General features: G+C 40.7%; 1 protein-coding gene across 3 annotated transcripts in view; it reads left to right on the top strand.

The window, feature by feature from the left end:
- Nucleotides 1–1,911: 1,911 nt before the first annotated feature.
- XPOT (exportin for tRNA) overlaps nucleotides 1,912–14,128 on the top strand; it is a 47,687-nt gene continuing 35,470 nt past the window's right edge. The window contains exons 1-4 of one of the 3 annotated variants that reach the window (XM_081821996.1): nucleotides 4,728–5,060; nucleotides 5,573–5,745; nucleotides 8,759–8,892; nucleotides 13,564–13,646. In XM_081821996.1, coding sequence (XP_081678122.1) covers nucleotides 8,833–8,892; nucleotides 13,564–13,646 — 143 coding nt within the window. In that variant the 5' untranslated portion in view covers nucleotides 4,728–5,060; nucleotides 5,573–5,745; nucleotides 8,759–8,832. Of the gene's footprint in view, nucleotides 1,936–4,727; nucleotides 5,061–5,572; nucleotides 5,746–8,758; nucleotides 8,893–13,563; nucleotides 13,647–14,128 lie in introns of those variants that run through there. The other 2 variants (XM_081821995.1, XM_081821994.1) reach the window with 2 other exon arrangements.

Consider the following 14,128-nt stretch of genomic DNA (forward strand, 5'->3'; position numbering starts at 1 on the left):
TCAGTGTTTTATCATCCGTAAAATGAAACTACCAATACTTGCCTGGCCAACCAATGAGTTGGTATGAGGATCAAATGCAATGAATTATGAATTCTAAAAGCACTATAGACGTGTATTAATAATTTGTATTTCCTTATCTTTTGGTAAGCTTTATGTGGATAATTGATATAAATACATCCGAGATAGGCAATTACTCTTTATCTTCTAAGTCCATCTAAAGAAGCATTTAGTACAATTCCTGTGCAATAAAGCACTTAATAGATATTTCTTGATAAAACTATCAAAAGTAATGGAACGGGGCGCCTGGGTGGCTCAGTCGTTAAGCATCTGCCTTCGGCTCAGGTCATGATCCCAGGGTCCTGGGATCGAGCCCCGCATCGGGCTCCCTGCTCAGCGGGAAGCCTGCTTCTCCCTCTACTAGTCCCTCTGCTTGTGTTCCCTCTGTCGCTATGTCTCTCTCTGTCAAATAAATAAATAAAATCTTAAAAAAAAAAAAGTAATGGAACATTACTTACCCAGAACTAATCCCTAAGGCACTTTCCTTAACCAGAAGAACTTTCACCAGAACAGAGTAGCCTTAGGTTGAGGGATGGTCAATTCAATTAGTTTAAAAGGGCAGTAGTTATGAGCATAGGACTGTAGAGCCAGATGACCTGGGTTCAAATTTCAGCTCTCACATTCAGGAGCTAAATGATCTTGGATGAGTTAATTTCTTAGTGCCTTAATTTTCCCATCTGTGAAATGGGGTAATAGTACCAACTCTATAGGGTTATTATGAGGATTAACAATGTTCTGAAGTACTTTATGACAGGTACCTGAAACAGAGTAAATACTATTTAAGGGTTTTAAAAATAAATTGAACAACTGTGTGATTTCCTGGAGTATATATGGGCATTTGGTTCCCCATATACAAAGTAATACCAAATTCTTCTCTGTTGGATGCTAGCCTAACTTTTTAAACTTTAGATTAAAGCTCAAGGCAAAAATCAAATCTACATATATACACACAGACAAAAAAATGGCATTTTTAAGTTGTGATTTTGGTGGATAAGTGATCAGGGAGCCATAGGTCATAAGAACCCTGTAAGGATTTCAAACTAGAAATATTCTTCAATCCCAGGATCCCAAGTGTTCCCATCTCCCAATTTGAAACTAAAGACAGACAATGCACATAGAAAGAAACTTGCAATCTGTAGTAGGTAAATAGAACCTGAATTTTTAAAGGTGTCTGATTTAGGAATCTCTTGGTGTTTCTATTCAATATCAGTGGATACTGACCATTTAAAAGACTATTAACAGTTAGCAATCAACTGACATGGAGGAGAGATGTCATTATAATGAAGCCTAAGGGACTGTACAGTGTTTTGGACTAAAAATAAAAATTTTTTTCCTTTGGGGCGCCTGGGTGGCTCAGTCGTTGGGCGTCTGCCTTCGGCTCAGGTCATGATCCCAGGGTCCTGGGATCGAGCCCCGCATCGGGCTCCCTGCTCAGCGGGAAGCCTGCTTCTCCCTCTCCCACTCCCCCTGCTTGTGTTCCCTCTCTCGCTGTGTATCTCTCTGTCAAATAAATAAAATATTAAAAAAAAATTTTTTTTTTTCCTTTACTAAATAATGCTTCAGTCCTCTAGTCTGCCTCAGGCTTCCTGCCTCACACCCACTTCCTCTAAGAAAAAACAATGATTGGACTAGGACCAGTAAAGACAGCTTACCTGACCTATTTTCTAACTTCTTTCTCTGCCAGGAAACCCATCTTGAATGAATGAGCTTTTGGTGACAATGGCACTGGGCTTAACAAGCATTGAGATGAAGCATATGAAGAAGAGAAGTTGACACAGAACTCAGGGGTTAGCAGCTCACAACTGTATTATTTTTGGTTCAATTCAATGCATCCCACAAATATTTACTGAGAAATCACTATCCATAAACAGAATCAAGGTAAGATTTATTTTCAGTCTTCAAGAATTGAGTCATAGGTAAGACAACCACACAAATTTAATACAAAACAAAAACATATTAGGATATATTCATGACATAAAAGAGGTTTAAAAAAAGCAACATCAAAGAAATGATTAAACAAACCTGGTTGAAGAAATCTGGAAAATGCTCATAAGGGACATAGCATTCAATAAATGCTCAAAGAGTGAATGAAACTATTTCTTTTTTCCTTTTATTAGAGTCAGTTTTTTTTTTTTAATGTTTTTCTGCTTATGAAAATACTACATGGTCACTGTGGAGGATTTTTTTTTTTTGCCTTTTTATTTTTTTATTTTTTACTTTTTAAAAAATTTAAATTCAGGCCCTCTTGGCGCAGTGGGCAGCGCGTCAGTCTCATAAAAAATTTAAATTCAATTAACATATAGTGTATTATTAGTTTCAGAGGTAGAGTTCAGTGATTCACCAGTCTTATATAATACCCAGTGCTCATTACATCACATTGTGGAGGATTTTTTAAAATCCAAAAATGTACAAGTATGAAAAAAAAAATCATCTGCAATCTCAGCTGGTTTGAATCTCAGCTCTGCTGCTTTCAGTTTCCTTATCTATAAAATAGGGTTAATGATAATACCTACCTCATAGAGTTGTTGTGAGGATTAATTTAGGAACACTTAAAGCTGTTTCTGGCACATAATAAATGCTCCAAAATGTTGGCAATTAATACGTAAAAACATTGCTATGTGCAAGTATACATGCTTTAAATTAAAATAATGACAATGTTATTTATCAACTTTTTAAAAAAGATTTTATTTATTTATTTGACACAGAGAGAGAGAGAGCACAAGCAGGGGGAGCAGCAGGCAGATGGAGGGGGAGAAGCACGGACTCCATCCCAGGACCCTGGGATCATGATCTGAGCCGAAGGCAGACACTTAACCGACTGAGCCACCCAGGCGTCCCTATTAACATTTTCATATTATTTTATGTTAGTCTGCGATGAGAAAGCCAGACTATAAAGTGGTCAAATTTAATAACCCTTTCTGGTCCTCTTCAGTTGGATTCCACCTAGTGCTTCTTTGTTTCCAAATAATGTAAGTTTTCAAAATTGAAAGATTTTTATAATCCTAGGTATTTTAATTACCATAAAGGGCCAATGTCGCTAGATAAACTATAGATAAGCTGTAGATACTAGGTAAATGGAACATACATAGACTGAATATATTAAAGATTTTGGAGCCACTCAGACTAGGATTAATATTGGGTCTTGATAGTCCATAGTTGAGGGACATAGGTAATGTAAGAATCAATCCACGCAATTATCTACTTACTGAGTTTTTTGTTTTTTGTTTTTTTTAAAGATTTTATTTATTTATTTGACAGAGAGAGACACAGCGAAAGAGGGAACACAAGCAGAGGGAGTGGGAGAGGGAGAAGCAGGCTTCCCACGGAGCAGGGAGCCCGATGCGGGGCTCGATGCGGGGCTCTATCTCAGGACCCTGGGATCATGACCTGAGCCGAAGACAGGCGCTTAATGACTGAGCCACTCAGGCGCCCCATACTTACTGAGTTTTAACTACAGGCTGGCACTGTCCTATGTGCTAGACTCCAGAGATACACTGAAATAGGACGGGAATCCTTGCCTGACATTTTTTTTTTTTTTAAGATTTTTTATTTATTTGCGAGAGAGAACTTGAGAGACAGAGAGCATGAGAGGGAGGAGGGTCAGAGGGAGAAGCAGACTCCCTGCTGAGCAGGGAGCCTGATGTGGGACTCCATCCCGGGACTCCAGGATCATGACCTGAGCCGAAGGCAGTCGCTTAACCAACTGAGCCACCCAGGTGCCCTACTTGCCTGACATTTTAAAATTACAGACTTGATGCAAAAGTGATGGAAAATATTGTATATATGAAATACATAGTGTAGTGTCTTGCACATGGTGGGTCACTAAACAAATGTAGCTGCTAAATTGTTACAGTACTTTTATTCTACTTCTTTTCCGAATTCCCCCTCCCAAGTTTTGTTTGTTCCTCACTATAGTTTGAGTGACTGCAACCAAGTCTGTATTCAGTAGTGAATAAGCAACAATGAAACCTAATTGAGCACTTATTGTGTGCAAACATATATTATCCCAGTTCTCACAAGAACCCTTTGAGGTCAGTACTGTTGTTGTTCCCATTTTACAAATGGGTAAACTGAAATACAGCTAGATTATGTAAAGTGCCCGAAACTGAGGTCAAGTGTGGGAGGGGAAAGAGGGTGGCGGGAATTCAAATGTAGACAACTTGAGCCAATACTGCCTCTGAATAAACGAAGTAACAGTACCAGAGGAGTAACCTACGAGAACTCCCTAAGAATGCTCTCCTTTTCATGAATGATAATATATTAGTACGTTTAAAGTGAAGTTTTAAGAATTTTCAGCGCTCCTGAGAGGATAGTCACCCTCCCGGACCCTAAACACGTGGGACCATAGAAGAGCAATTAAATCACACGTGGTTTGGACTACGTCATCTGGATCTCAGGAGTTCGATACTCTAACCTACCAACTACCTAATGAAGCCTTTATGGAACATTCTAAGCACACCCGATCGACGGCTAGGACCCACGCGAGACTCAGCGGCGTGGGAGGGACTCGCGCCGGACGCCCCATCCCGGCATGCACCACAGGCCTCGGCGAGCGTCCGGAAGCGCCCCCCTGCCCGTTGCATGTCGGGAGTTGTAGGCTCCCGGCCCGGGCCCGCGGGCTGCCGTCCGCACTCTCCATGAGGCTGCTGGTGCTGGCCCGCGCGGCGCCGACGCGGGGAGCGCGCTTCGCGCTGACTCAGCGGCGACGGAGGCGGCGGCGTTAGCCGGCCCCTCGCGCTCTTTCCCTTCCTGGGGCGCCGACCCCGCCCGCCTGCTTGCTAGCTTGCCGGCCGGGCGCCACGCAAGAGAAGGCGCCAGGGGACGCGGAGCGGCGCGCGGCCCCGGCCAGCTCGGTCTCCGGCGTTAGCGCTACGGCCGTGGCGGAGGACGACGGCGACAAGGACGAGGGCCGCTCTCTCCGCTCCCTGCGTGCGGCGCCGCTCCGCTCCGCTGACCAGCCCTCGGGAGTGCAGGCGGGGAGGCGGGATGGACTGATAGGGAAGGTGACTCGGAGCTCGGGGGCGGCGGGACTCGGATCCCGTGGGTCCGTGCGAGGCTGCGGGGAAGTTAGCGGGGAGGACTGGCCCGGGAAGCCCCCCGCTGGGGAGGGGTGCGGGCCGGGGGCCCTCCATGGCGGTGGCGCCCCGATGCTGGGCGGACTGGGTGGGGGTGGGTACGAGCTGCGGCCGTCGCCGCGGAGCGCGTCCCGAGTGCGTGGCCGCCCGTTGCTGGGTGTTTCATCACCCGAATTGCCACGAGGCTTCCTTTAGGGGAGGGACGGAGAGGGGGTGAGGAAGGGGCAAGGGCGGCCAAGGAGGGTTGGCATCGTCTGTGGCCCCTAATGTAGTGGAAGTGACCAGGCTCATTTGTAACAGCAGCGTGTCCCACTAGTTTCAACTGCGGAGACCTCAGACTTGCTTTGCTCCCCGCCCCAGGACAAAAAGGAGAAAAGTGTTATTTCTGTGTAGTAATTGCCAGCACAGACACGCCATTTCTTCTCTTCCCTTCTTCACAGTTCTGCAGGAGTAGACCAGCGTGATGTTTCCCAGTAACCAGAAGAAACGAGTACTTTTTGAAAGTACTAATTAGTTGTTACTGGGGGAAGTTACGTTTTATTAAAGCGACTTGTCAGCGTGGTGTTAAAAGACTGGAAAGATTCAGTCTTGGTCTTTGAACAGTCTTTAGTAGGTGTGGAGGAATTTCCCCAGATTGTTTGATTTATTTAATGGCTACCAAAGAAAAGTTCGGGCTTAATATTTTAAGTATGTTGCTTGCCTTTTCCCGAAACATTTACTAGATGCATAATTGAAGTGTTTATCGCATTGTAACAAATGTTTAAGCCTGCACGTCTATGCCACGTTAGAACATTGTGTTCATGCACAACCTTTAACTGAGGAACTGTTACCTTTTCTGCACAGGTGGTAACTTTTCAGTTGTTTGCACACATGTAGCTAATTCACCGTTTCATAGTTGTGTTCCACTGCATATTGATTATTATACAGGTTCCTTCTCTGTGGGGGATTCTTTCTGTACTGACAACTGTAGCAAGTTTATGTTTCCTTAGGTTATTTATTGGCCAGGTTTTTAAAGACCAGTGCTGTTTTGCTTGATAGAATTAAAGTGACTTGACCAAGCTTAAGCAATTTTCCCTAAATTCAAAGAATCTCTTTAGGACTTTTTTTTTTTAAAGATGTTATTTATTTATTTGACAGAGAGAGACACAGCAAGAGAGGGAACACAAGCAGGGGGAGTGGGAGAGGGAGAAGCAGGCTTCCCGCGGAGCAGGGAGCCCGATGTGGGGCTCGATCCCAGGACCCTGAGATCATGACCTGAGCCGAAGGCAGACGCTTAACGACTGAGCCACCCAGGCACCCCAGGACTTTTTTTTTAAGATTTATTTATTTGACAGAGAGAGCACAAGCAGGGGGAGTGGGAGAGGGAGAAGCAGGCTCCCTGCTGAGAAGGGAGCACGGAAAGATAGATCCCAGGACCTTGGCTTGGGATCATGACCTGAGCCTAAGGCAACCGGTTAACCAACTGAGCCACCCAGGCGCCCCTATAGGACTTTTTAAAAAGATTTTATTTATTTATTTGACAGAGAGAGCACAAGCAGGGGGAGCAGCAGGCAGAGGGAGAAGCAGGCTCCTTGCTGAGCAGGGAGCCTGATGCAGGGCTCCATCCCAGGACCATCCATAGGATCATGACCTGAGCTGAAGGCAGCCGCTTAACCGATTGAGCCACCCAGCCCCCTCATAGGACTTATTAATCTGGGATTCACAGAAACTCAAATTTTCTTTTTTGTGTTTGCATTTTTCCAGGGAATCATTAAATTTTCTTGTCATTTTTGGCAGGGATAGGGGAGGAGAACCACTGCCTTTTTTTGTGTTTTCATCTGTTCAAATGTCCGTTTATTAATATGAGGTGATAAATCAAGACTGCTCCAAGTAGTTCCCATTTCCCATGTGACTAGCTCTGAATTATAAATAATCTGTTGAGGGCCCACCTTGTGCCAGGCATCCTTTACATACCTTATCTCACTGAAGTCTTTGCAACTTTATGAGGTAGACCCTCTCTTTCCCACTTCATAGAGAGGGCTCTCTCTCACATTTCCTAGTTGTCCATATGGCCCCAGTTTGAAAATGACTAGATTGGAATACAAACCCAGGTATTTCCAAACCCAAAGCCTATGTTCTGCTATGTTCTAGAGACATAATGAGGAATATTTAAGATGGTCCTTTCCGTTTAAGATTATAATGAGAGAACACTGGTAAGCAGGCAGTGACATGTTAGCACTTACAGAATTGGACAATAGGGGTCAAAGAAGTGTTCTTGAAAGAGGTGACCTCTAGGCTGAATTTTGAAGGACAGGCAAGGGTTAACCAAGTAACAAGAAAAGAGCAGTGAGTGCAAAGATGAAAGGCAGAATACCGCTGGCCTTGCAGGGTTGGGGTGCAGAATAGTGAGGAGTCATTCAAGAGTTTGCATCTTAACCCTGAGGGCAGTGGATCCTGCCTTGCTGTAGTCTGAACGTTTGATAGTAATCATAAGAGAAAGGGCTGAGCTTTTCTGAAGGGCTCTCAGCACATAACCTGACTTAACTTGTTTCAGGCAGGCCCAGGGGAAGACAGAAAAGCATATTGTAGTTGGGGTCCTCTAGCCTGGGTCAGATACTGGCCTCACTGTTTCAAAAAGGCTGTGCGCCCCCACCCCCTGCCTTTAGTTTCTTGGCTTCTTTAGGCTCTGATCTTCTCTTTGGTTTATGATAATTAAACCTCCCCCCCCCCAAAAAAAAGCCCTATAGTCTTTTGATGGGAATAGTAGGCATGATCTCCCTACCTCATAGGTATTGAGAGAATAAATGTGATTTTCACATCATTTAGAATTTGTTCCTTGTTCCCTCGGTTATACATTCTATCAAAAACCAGGTTGCCTTTTGGGGCTTAATCATGTTCTTATTTGAGAATGTTAGACCCTGTACTGTGAAAAAGTGCATTGCTTTCCAAAGACTAAAAAAAATGTTCTTAAATAAGAGTAGTCAGTATTAAGTTCTGGTTTATCAATTTTTATAGCTATTATTAAAAAATGTTTTTGAAATACATTTCTAAAATTGTCCAGAGAGTCTATTGTTTAAAAGTTAAATGACTGGTTTTTCATTCTTCTACTCCTTCCTCTTTCATTTGACTTACCTTGAAGTACTTGATAGACACTCCAGTAAGGATATTGAATTCCAAGGTTACTATTTAATCAGCCATTCTAAGTTGTTTTTTTCCTAAAGATCTGTGATATTGGTAAATGGAAGTAGGCAAATTAGTATAATAAGATAATCTAGATTTGTCATATTTTAATATAGTTGCAGAGTTGCATTTTTAAGTACTGGGGATGATTACACTGCATAAATGAGATGCTTCTATTTAAAGTAGAAAAGAATTACTTTGTATACTTGATGATCTTGAAGAATAAGAAAATTTGAGAACATTAATTGCATATGTTAGATTTTTAGAAATTATACATTTGTGGGGTATTTAGTAGGCCTATTCTTCTGAGACTTAGGTTCCTTTAGTTGTAATTTGGGGTAGTTTCAAAAGTTCTTTCAACATTTACACTTATTTGCATAATGTCATCCACTTGTTACGATATTCTGGATAAGCATCGGCTTTGTATCAAGTATTGTTTTCTTTGATCTTTTTTTGTGTGTGTGCAGATGTTTGTGGATTCTTCTGTGGGATCAGAGGGCACGCCTATTGTAATCAGAAAACTCCAAGAATAGCAGCAGGGATGGATGAACAGGCTCTTTTAGGGCTAAATCCCAATGCTGATTCAGACTTCAGACAAAGGGTAAGTTAACTTAATCATTTTTTAAAGATTGTTACCACAGATTTGCATTAGAGGACTTGAATTTAAAAACAAAATACATTTGATGGTAAAGGTTTCATTTGAGTAGAAATGAAGAGAGACAAATTTGAGGTACTTGAATATATTCTGAATACAGAAACGGTGAGCATTGTGATTGATGTTCTTTCTAGTTGGCTCAGCAAAGGTATTAAAATCTCATGTGATTCAAGGCAGCTCTTTATGTCACATCAGTCATTATTTCTAATTATTTAAAAGTTGCAGTGCAAAGGATTGCTCAAGGAACTTTCCATAGTGGCAGACATGCATATTTTATCTTTATATTTCCTGGCTTGGTCTGGACAAGTTGCTTAACCTTCATGTTAGTGATATTTAGCGTCCTTGTTACTTAGTCCAGGCAGACATGTAAATTAGAGGTTATGATATGCCATGTCTTAGGTTACATAAAATGATTAGATAACAAGGAATCCATTATGAGGTGCTGGGATATTTGAGAAAATATAAACAATTAAACACAATGTAGGCTATACCTGTAATCATGGCTATAGCTGAACGATAAAAGAAGAATTTAAAGAATAAGCCTGTAATTAAGTTTTTTTAAAGATGTGGGTGTTTTGAAATATAGGGTAAGTGGAAGGAGAACCATTTTCTCTTTCTACTTCTCATAGCAAAGGATATTTTTTATAAATGAGCTAAATGAGGGTAACAGTCTCACTAAATATTATTGCAGTTTTTGTTGTCCTTTTAAGGAGAATTTTTTTTTTTTTAAGATTTTATTTATTTTTGCGAGAGATTGCGTGGGAGTGAGTGCATATGAGCCGGGGGTGGGGAAGCAGACTCCCCGCTGAGCAGGGAGCCTGATGCGGGACTCGATCCCAGAACCCTGGGATCATGACCTGAGCGAAGGCAGATGCTTAACCTAACCGACTGAGCCACCCAGGTGCCCAAATTTTACTTAAAAAATTTTTTTAAGTAAAAAAACAATCTCAAGTAGTTTCTCACATGGTTCCATGCCTCTGCTGTTACATAAGTAACCAACCATCCGCATAAAGGTAAATAACAAGAATTGAGATTTAAATAATCTGGCTAGTTACAAGATACCTAACAAACTAGTTAGGACATCAAAAGACATTTAAAATCCATGTTTTCTGTGTGTAGACAAATTTCTTTATGTAGGAGTTTAAGCTACCTACCTTCAAAGCCTTAGTCACATAGTTGAAGTATCATAGATTTTTACCTTGGTATTGCATGGCTATAACCTTTTACTATTTGTTTAATTATTAAATAGCCTTTTCTGTTGTTTCTTTAATGATCCTTTATGGAAATCATTTGTTTTTTATTAAATACCACTATCCAACAGATTTTTTAAATGTGCAATGATCTTCTTTTTCAGAAAAGTAAATCCAATGCATTGTTAGTGGTCTTAATATAAAATTATGCTTTTTATCAATAAAAACGAGTTCTATCAGTTACAGGTTTATGTCAAGCATCCAAATTCAGGCTTAGTTTGATATCCCATTAAGCCAACCTGAGTAACAGAATTAATTAGGATAAAAAGGAATCTTAAGGAAAGTGAATTCTGATAATTCTGATGTTGGAAATCAAGAGTAGTGGAACACTAAATCATTTTGATCATAACTGTCTGCCAACTCCAATTCTCAGTTGTCTGGCTATAGTTCTTTTTTTTTACAGGGACAGTAGCTAAAGTGACTCTGTTGCCACTTAGAGGAAATAGAGGAAATAGAGGAAAAGGTGATAAAAGCTTTGACTTGTTCATAATTGCCACAAAATTTCACTTAAAAATGCTAGTAAATGGGGCATCTGGGTAGCTCAGTCGGTTGAACTTCCGACTCTTGGTTTCGGCTCAGGTCATGATTACAGGGTTGAGGGATCGAGCCCCACATTGGGGCTGCATGCTCAGCTGAGAGTTTGCTTGAGATTATCTCTATTCTCTCCCTCTGCTCCTCCACCCATGCTCTCTCTCTCTCAAATAAATCCTTTAAAAAAATGAAAATGCTAAAAATGCATGCATTCAGAATGCAAAGACTTTAAAACCTGAAAACTCTCAGGTTATTTTCACTTTTTTAATGGAATCAATGTCTTTGGCTTAAAACTTGATATTATTTAAAGAAAACGGTATGTCAGTGATAATTCTAGCAGCTGAATCCCCCCCTTCTTTTTTTGGTAAGTGAAATATTAGGTGGTAATGCAGCATACATGATTGACTTCCACCTTGCCCTTAAATGGGACAGTAAATGTTCCTAAAAGAAACCCTAGGTTTCATGGAATATTGTTAGACAACAACTGGGTTGTCGCCTGTGTTCTTCCGTTCTTAATTTCCAAAGATAACCATTATTTATATTTAACATAGTATTTGGTGATCTTCATCTACTTACCTTCATTTACTTGGTTCTTTATCAGTGGGAGCAGCCAGTGAGACCACATATGAAAACCCATTCCCTCATTCATACAACTGTAATAGAGCTTTTTTGCTTTAAAGGAAAAAATTTTACATCTTGACTTTGTGTGTATAGGCAGACATATATAAGTATATTTTATATATATATAGTATATGTACACACAACTAAAACAATTTACACAAAATAATAGTTATTTTTATTATGTGCAGTGCACTCTGATATTCTGTCATTTTTGATTGCTGATCAGGACCTATAAAATTGATTTCAGGGGTGCCTGGGTGGCTCAGTCAGTTAAACATCTGCCCTTGGCTCAGGTTGTGATCCTGGAGTCCCAGAATCGAGTCCCGTGTCGGGCTTCCTGCTGGGGCGGGGAGTCGACTTCTACCTCTGACCCTCCCCCTTCTTGTGCTTTGTCTCTCTCACTCTCACATAAATAAAATTGTAAAAAATATATATATATATTAAAAAATATTAAAATTGATTTCATCACCAGTGGGGCACAAACCACAGTTTAAAAAAATATTTACTAATTAACATTAGGTTACTCTAGGGCGCTTGGGTGGCTCAGTCGGTTAAGTGTCTAACTCTCAATTTCAGCTCAGGTCATGATCTCAGGGTTGTGAGATGGAGCCCTCCATTGGGCTCTGTGCTGGGAGTGGAGCCTGCTTGGGATTCCTTCTTCTGCCCTCTACCCTTTCCCACCCCCCCTTAAAAAAAATTAGGTTCCTCTAATGCTTAATGTTCTTTCTACTTCATTTCAAAGTTTGATCAGTACATCAATTGCTTTAAAATTATCTAGCACGGTTTTTGTGTAATTTTCTTGACTGAGATACTTCTTACAGGTTATTAGGATTACTATTTGTCCATTGTCATATGTGACATCTGCATCTGTCATTGAAGCCAGTTGCAACATGCTAATGGAAAAGAGTGGCAGAAGTCATTCCCATTTTCCCAACAATCTGGTAAAGAGCACATGGACTTGGTGCTGCATCCATTCTAGAGTATACTTACTCTTTTTTTTTTTTTTTAAGATTTTATTTATTTATTTGATAGCACAGCAGGGGGAGTGGCAGGCAGAGGGAGAGGGAGAAGCAGGCCCCCCGTGGAGCAGGGAGCCTAATTCGGGGCTCAATCCCAGGACCCCAGGATCATGACCTGAGCTGAAGGCAGATGCTTAACCAACTGAGCCACCCAGGCGCCCCTAGAGTATACTTACTTTTATAACAATGCCCTGAATTCATGAAATGAGAAACATTTCCTAAAGGTTTTCAATTATTCATACTTTTCCAAAATTCATATTCATGCATTTGGACTCTTAATTTTGGTTGGGTTTGGTTTTTTTTAAAGATTTTATTTTTAGTTTTATTATTTTTATTTTTAAAAAATTTTATCTATTTATTTGACAGACACAGCAAGAGGGGGAAAACAAGCAGGGGAAGTGGGAGAGGGAGAAGCAGGCTTCCTGCAGAGCAGGGAGCCTGACGGGGCTTGATCCCAGGACCCCGGGACCATGACCCGAGCTGAAGGCAGACATTTAACAACTGAGCCACCCAGGGGCCCCGATTAATTAATTTTTTAATTAAGTAGGCTCCACGTCCAGTAGAGAGCCCAACATGGGACTTGAACTCACAACCCTGAGATCAAGACTTAAGCTGAAATCAAGAGTTGGACGCTTAACTGACTGAGCCATCCAGGCACCCCTGTTTTTTGTTTTTTAAGATTTTTAAAATTTTTAAGTAATCCTGTACACCCTCTTGATCTTGAACCTGAGATCAAGAGTCGCACCCTCCACCAACTGAGCTAGCTAGGTGCCCCATGGACTCTAATTTTATAATCACCTCTTTAATAGTATTTTGTTATTAAATAGGAAAAATGCCCTTTATATACTATTTTATAATTGCATATGCCTCAGTAGCATAGCACTTGAAAAGTACTTGTGTATTTTTTCTCATAATACTCATAATTACCCATTGAGGTCTGCAGGACATTTTTGTGTTGTCTCCTTTGCTGTAAGGAAACAGATTTGAGTATCTAACTGATGGAATTTGTTTTTTACTTAACCTTTTTTCTAGGAACGATAAGTTGCACTTATTCAGAAGCCAGAATTCAGTGTTTTAGCTATTTTTCTTCAGGTTGACTGATTTGTTATTGGTTTGCTACTCCTAGAATATTTTAATATCAGTTGGGCACTGAGATTGACTATTCTAAATGCATTTACGGCTTTGCAATCTTACAGGCCCTGGCATATTTTGAGCAGTTAAAGATTTCCCCAGATGCCTGGCAAGTGTGTGCAGAAGCTCTAGCCCAGAGGACGTACAGGTAATTATAAAACAAAATTTGCATGACTTAGAGGAATTTAAATTTCTGTGGGACCTGTATTTGGAAAATGTTTTCATAAAAACATTTATGGCTTGTGTTTTGGAAAAACATTCAGTGTAGAAATGAGAAAAATAGTAAACTAGTAATTTGGCCATTCCAGGATTAACTTTTCAGTAAAACTAGACTTTACCTTAGGCTGTGTACCTGACATCAGATTCCAGCAGGAATACAGTAGAATAAAAACTTCTGATGGAAAGTGATAGTTGGTTTTCTAAAAAGTTGGCACAGTCAGTAATCATGAATTGTATATATTTTGTTTTTATTTTAATTTAAAGTATATAAACATTCAGTTGCCAGTTTTTTTTTATATTGGACCAAGGTCTTTCCTTTATGTATATTCCACTAGCATTCACTTCATCATTTTTAAATTGATCACACCCATGATCCATCCTCTACAATTTCCACTTTGGGTCTCTGTGGAT

This window comes from Leptonychotes weddellii, chromosome 5, assembly GCF_054177405.1.
Source record: "Leptonychotes weddellii isolate Sample4059 chromosome 5, ASM5417740v2, whole genome shotgun sequence".
In the NCBI taxonomy this organism is placed as follows: Eukaryota; Metazoa; Chordata; class Mammalia; order Carnivora; family Phocidae; genus Leptonychotes; species Leptonychotes weddellii.